The following is a 6,584-nucleotide window of genomic DNA, read 5'->3' on the forward strand; positions in this document are numbered from 1 at the left end:
GCTGCAGTTAAGGTTAAGAACCACTAATCCAGACAATCCCTGAGAGGTGTTTGTCCAATCTGCTCTTAAAATCTCCAGTGATGGAGATTCCACAACCTCGCATGGAAATTTATTTTAGTGCTTAACCACTCTGTTAGGAATTTTTTCCTGATGTTAAAACTAAATCATAATTGCTGAAATTTAAGACCATTGCTTCTTGTCCTATCCTCAGACGTTAAGGAGAACAATTTTTCTCTCTCCTCTTTGTCACAACCTCTTAAATACTTGAAAACCTCTTAAATACAGTCTTCTCTTCTCCAGACTAAACAAACCCAATTTTTTCAAACTTCCTTCATAGGTCATGTTTTCTAGACCTTTAATTATTTTTGTTGTTCTTCTCTGGACTTTCTCCAGTCTGTCCACATCTTTCCTGAAATGTGGTTCCCAGAACTGGATACAATACTGCAGTTGAGGCCTACTCAGCACAGAGGAGAGCAGAAGAATTACTTCTCGTGTCTTGCTTACAACACTCTTGCTAATACATCCCAGAATGAGGTTTGCTTTTTTTTTTTGCAACAGTGTTACACTGACTCATATTTAGCTTGTGATCCACTATGATCCCTTTCTGCAGTACTCTTTCCTAGGCAGTCATTTCCCATATTGTATGTGTGCAACTCATTGTTCTTCCTAAGTGGAATACTTTGCATTTGTCCTTATTGAATTTCATCTGATTTACTTTAGACCATTTCTTCAGTTTGTCCAGATCATTCTGAATTTTAATCCTATCCTGCAAAGCACTCACAACCCCTCCCAGAATGGTATCATCCATAAACTTTATAAGCATACTCTCTATGCCATTATCTAAATCATTGATGAAGATATTGAACAGAACCAGACCCAGAACCGATCCCTGCGGGAGCCCACTCATTATGCCCATCCAACATGACTGTGAACTAGTAATAACTACTCTCTGGGAACAGTTTTCCAATCAGTTATGCACCACCTTATAGTAGCTCCATCTAGGTTGTATTTCCCTAGTTTGTTTATGAGAAGGTCATGCGAGACAGTATCAAAAGCCTTACTAAAGTCAAGATATACCACATCTACCACTTCCCCGCCCGATCAACAAGGTTTGTTACTCTGTCAAAGCTATGAGGTTGGTTTGGACTCAGTTGGTTCTTGACAAATCCATACTGACTGTTACTTATCACCTCATTATCTTCTAGGTGTTTGCAAATGTATTGCTTAATTATTTACTCCATTATCTTTCTGGGTATAGATGTTAAGCTGACTGGTCTGTAATTCCATTTTTATAAATGGGCACTACATTTGTCCTTTTCCAGTCTTCTGGAATGTCTCCCATCTTCCATGACTTGTCAATGGAGTGGTGAGTCTTACTAGCCTGAATCATACATGCCAGATTGTTTTTAGACTACGAGTTCAGGGACAGCATCTTCCTCCCCCCACCCTGGTGCCTTTCTTGCTCCTCTATTGTCATCCCACATTTATTACGGAGTGAGGAGGATCACTTCCCAGTTAGGGTTGCACATCAGCCTGATTCTGCCTCTTCCTAAGACCCACTCTCCAAAGAGCTGTATTTTATTACTGCTACATAGCTAATGTCGGGAAACAGAAAAGGGATTGTCATTTCCTCCCCACATCACCATCACAGGAACTAAGGGAGAATTTACACCACTTCGTATTTTATGGCATAAACTGATCTCTTGTGAGGGGATGAAAATTGTTCTTTTTCCTACGGAGCATTGAAATGCTGCATGTACCAGAATATATTGTTAGAATTAATGGAAATAAATCTAACAGTAGGTCGGTGCCTAAGAATTCTAGACCGCATTGAAAAATCTCAGTCCAAGAGTTTAGTTGTTTGATTTTGTCTCCTAAGACATAGCATGATTCTGGTCATTGCCAGAAATGAAATACAGCATTTAAGCATCATTTTTAAGCTCTAAGATGTCACTAAAGGGATATAATGGTAGATAAAGAAACAGTCTTATCCGTTATATCAGTACTCGGCTACCAGAGATATAGGCTTTTATAGGAGTGATTGCTCTGATCATGGCAGAGGCTGGTCTACATGGATATGTATGTTCGGTTCTCAAATTGAGACTTCTGGCACTTTGTTGTGAACTCTGCATTTAGGTTTCAAAGTTCAGCCTGTAATCTGGACAGGAAGAGGAGTCTCCGAATAGTTATGGAAGTAATTGAAACTTTACTAAAATGAAACTTCACTAACTTTTAACTCTAGGTTCTTCCAATTCAATTCCACAGGGTGTTCTATTGTTCCTGGACTCAAACCATGGCAGACAGAGACTGGGGAAATCAAACGGCCATCACAGAATTCATCCTTCTGGGATTCGGGGATCTCCCTGACCTGCAAATTCTTCTCTTCCTGATGTTCCAAGTGATCTACATGGCAACTGTGGCTGGGAACACCCTCATCGTGGTGTTCGTTGTGGCTGACCAGCACCTTCACACCCCCATGTACTTCTTCCTGGGCAACTTGTCCTGCCTGGAGACGTGCTACACCTCAACCATCCTGCCCAGGTTGCTGGCCAGTCTCCTTACTGGGGACAGAACCATCTCAGTCAGTGGCTGCTTCACACAACAGTATTTCTTTGGTTCTCTGGCATGTACAGAATGCTATCTCCTAGCAGCGATGTCTTATGATCGATATTTAGCGATATGTAAACCCCTGCACTATTCAACTCATATGAATAGCAGGGTTTGCCTCCAGTTGGCTGCTGGGTCATGGTTAAGTGGCTGTTTGGCTACTGCCATCTTTGTCTTATTTCTATCACATTTAATATTCTGTGGCCCAAATGAAATTGACCATTTCTATTGTGATGTCATCCCACTGATGGAACTCGCCTGCAATGACACTCACCTGATCATATTGCTGGCTTTCGTAATAGCCTCCATATTCACCCTGCCTCCATTCCTACTAACCCTGACATCCTACGTGTGCATCATCGCCACCATCCTGCATGGAAACACCAGCCTTACATTTTTGGGAGATGCTGTCCAAGGTGAGCCACTTAATAATGTACTGCACTGCCCTTAGTTAGATTCAAGAGATGCTGCCATCTAATGGGCACTTTGAAACTAGCTGCCCATATTCCATGCTTACAACATGCTGCTACCTATGTGACATTTTACAGTATAACTTCCATTATTGTATTGCCTACCAATCTTGGTCACCGCAGTATTTCTGACACTCCCTGCATTTCCTCTACTCTGCTGCGGTCTAGTGTCAATTTCCCAGAATGACAGCCTGTGCTCTCCTTTCCTCTATGGATTCTTCTTGCTATAGCTGACTCTTACCCGTTTGACTCTCATGTCACTGGTAGCCGTTATTAGTACACTAACAGTCCATAATCATGCCACGATATTGCTACTAGCCCAGTCATTACGCAGCAAGAGGTCCTCTTCTCTTCAGTGCTTCTCGCTCAACACTTATACACCAATACAGCTAACCTCCCTTCCTCCACCTCCTCTTTGGTCATTTGGAAAAAGTGTTCTCTTTCTTGCCTTTCCTCTTTGGCTGATGTCCCTGGGTTCAGTGTTGTCTAAGTGGAAGGACCAGGACGGAAGTGGCATAACCATGGTCACATCATGGAGTTTTAGCTGGGTATCAGGCAGAGTGGACACAAAATTAACCAGTTCTTTTATACCATAAAAAAACCCCTGATGACTGTTGACAGACCTGACCTAGACAGCCTCAGTTACTCTGGCAAAACCCAAACTGGGTCAAGAACAGACATTCTGGGCAGTCAATGGTCCATACTAGCCCAGTATCCTGTCTTCCGACAGTGCCAGGCCATAGGCTAGGGACACACCTTGCCATCCCGCTAATATTCATTGATGGACCTAACCCCCTAACCTATCCTTGGGTCCTGGCATCCTATGCCCCTGGCTTGTGAGTCTACTTCTTTGTTGACCACCTCTCCACTCAAGGGTCTAGTGAGCCTCGGAGCTATTGCTTGCTGGAGCTGGTCACAGCCAGGTGTACCAAGATAAGAGCTATGAAGTTGTCCTGGTGACATGTGCAGGGTCACTGCTGGGCCTAGCGGATTGCATCCGACCTGTGTGAGTTGAATGGAGTGTTGGTTTTGTGTAGTTGAGAGAGGGAGCTTGGGGCACTGGGCCTGGTGTAAGACCTGAGGCCTGAACCATAGTCAGCAATGTCCGGCCATGCATGAACCAAAGTCAGGCCATTATACAGCAGATGCTACAAGTCACTGTCCAATACATGACCTAGGCAAAGTCTATACTAGTGTGCTAACACACAGGCACTCCTAAGAAGACACAGACATTAGGTATGTGTGTGAACACACTCCAGGAATTGCCCAGGCCCATCTGACCTAACACCAGATAAGAGGGTTTAACAGAAGTGATGAATAGGGTGCTTTGCCAGAGACACGGAGCAGGTACAAGGGAGGTAACAACAGATGTCATGAAACACGTGAGTGGGATGTAAGTTGTTTGTCTCAGTCTATGAATGTTGAGGTACCTCAATTTAACCCTGTGTGTGGTCCAGGACAGCAGAAATTCCCGCAGCTGACTGAGAATGCTTTTGGCACTGGGCACCCATGTGTAGTGTATCTGTAACACAGAATTTGGATGCGAGAACTCTGCCTTGAGGGCACTAAACGGCTAGTGCCTTTGTCACAAACCATGCCTGTGGTCTTCTTTCTGGTAGTTACTATCGACATCTGCTGAATCACCTGTCGCTCAGGCCTGCGACAGCATACGGAAAAACAGCAAGCACACCAACTGACAATAGTTGCAGAGAGCATAGAGCAAGAAGCACAATTACAAGAGTGGCAGATTCCCAGGCAACATCCCACCTATGCTCCCCAGGAGTTACTATTTTTTGTCCAACATTTATTTGATCAAAATGGTTTTTTATGGATAAAAAATTGGTAAAAATTGGTGTCCATTCCACCTGTTGTCATGTTCCCCCCACTCTGAACTTTAGGGTACAGAGGTGGGACCTGCATGGACACTTCTAAGCTTAATTACTAGCTTAGATCTGTAACACTCCACATCCAGAATTTCAGTGTCCGGATCACTTCCTTCCCCAAAACCTTCCCTTCCGGGGGCAGCCTTCAGAGGCTTTTCACCCAAGTTCCTGGTGAAAACCAGTCCAACCCCTTGGATCTTAACACCGGAGAATTTAACCATTACCCCCCTCTTTCTCCCACATTCCTCGTGAGTCAGATCCAATCCTCTTGGATCTGAAAACAGAGAAAATCAACAGGTTTGTTAAAGAAAGCTTTTCTGTAAAATCAAGATGGAAAATACTTACAGGGTAATCAGATTCAAACCGCTTCTAACTTCGGTTCAAAGTTACAGCAAACAGAGAAAATCCTTCAGCAAAAGGAACATTTACAAGTTGAGAAAACAAAATAAGCTAACACGCCTTGCCTGGCTGTTACTACAAGTCTGAAACATGAAAGACTGATTCAGAAAGATTTGAGAGCTGGATGACCTCTGGTCCCTCTATGTCCCAAAGAGCGAACAACAACAACAAAAGAGCAAACAAAGACTCCCCCTAACCAGATTTGAAAGTATCTTGTCCTCTATTGGTCCTCTGGCAGGTGTCAGCAGGTTTACTGAGCTTCTTAACCTTTATAGGTAAAAGAGACATTAACCCTAAACTATCTTTTATGACATATAGATATAAAAAAAATGGTTAAAATTGTCTCCATTGCATCTTGGGCCCAGTTAAAAAATCCATGATGGTACCACAGTTATAGCCACCTCCCGCCTGGTCTTCCACTTAGATGGATAACAGTGACCTAGCTCTGGCTGGTTCTGCATTGTATCTCTAGGGACACAGAACATCTGTAGCAACAAATATTGATGTCACCCATTGTGTTTGTTTTATTAGACTGTCTGAATTGATTACAAGACTTATTATCTTACATAGAGAAAAATAAACCGGGATATACCAAGGATTTACTTTCATTGTTAGTGGATTTGTGCCTTACACAATGTCAGCTCTGTGGTTTCAGAAGCTACACACCCTCACAGAGCGTGAAACATTAGCCAACACCTGAGAAAAATACCATCATACTGTGTGTATCGTGCTGAACATGAGAGAGTAACAGAGCTGTCAACATCCTCATTTCCTGGAATGTGTTACATGAAACAGCGGGGACCATAAAGACTGTCTCAGTAACCAGCAGATCATCTCCTTTTCTTTCCCTTTTCTTTTTCACATTAGTGCTGAGATTTTCAATGGAGTTTCAGCTTATTTTATTGAGGCTGATTGCTTAAATCACCAGGAGCTTTGAAAACCCAAAGCTATTCTCTAGAGTCTCCGCACTTTGGTGAGCCATATATTACTGATTGCTTTGCACAAGGCTTCCTTGACCTCTGTTTCTCAGGCTGTAGATGAGGGGGTTTACCAGGGGAGTCGAACTGTCAGCAAGAGAGAGCACTTTGTTAGGTCTCTCAGTATATCACGTTTCGGTAGCAGGTACACAATCATTATGGATCCATAGAAAATTGTCACCACAATGAGGTAGAGAGGAGCAGGTGGAAAAGACCTTTGTTCCCGGAGGTGGAGGAGATACAGAATG

At 43.2% G+C, this 6,584-nt stretch overlaps 1 protein-coding gene across 1 annotated transcript in view; it reads left to right on the forward strand.

Annotated features, from left to right (window-relative positions):
* The first annotated feature begins 2,261 nt into the window (after window positions 1–2,261).
* Window positions 2,262–6,584, forward strand: part of LOC116828088 (olfactory receptor 6N1-like) — a 101,646-nt gene continuing 97,323 nt past the window's right edge. Inside the window, exon 1 of the mRNA XM_075072066.1 lies at window positions 2,262–2,976. Within this exon, the coding sequence (XP_074928167.1) occupies window positions 2,294–2,976 (683 nt within the window). The 5' untranslated portion in view covers window positions 2,262–2,293. The remainder of the gene's footprint in view (window positions 2,977–6,584) is intronic.

The sequence above is a fragment of the Chelonoidis abingdonii genome, chromosome 13, assembly GCF_003597395.2.
Source record: "Chelonoidis abingdonii isolate Lonesome George chromosome 13, CheloAbing_2.0, whole genome shotgun sequence".
Lineage (NCBI taxonomy): Eukaryota > Metazoa > Chordata > Testudines > Testudinidae > Chelonoidis > Chelonoidis abingdonii.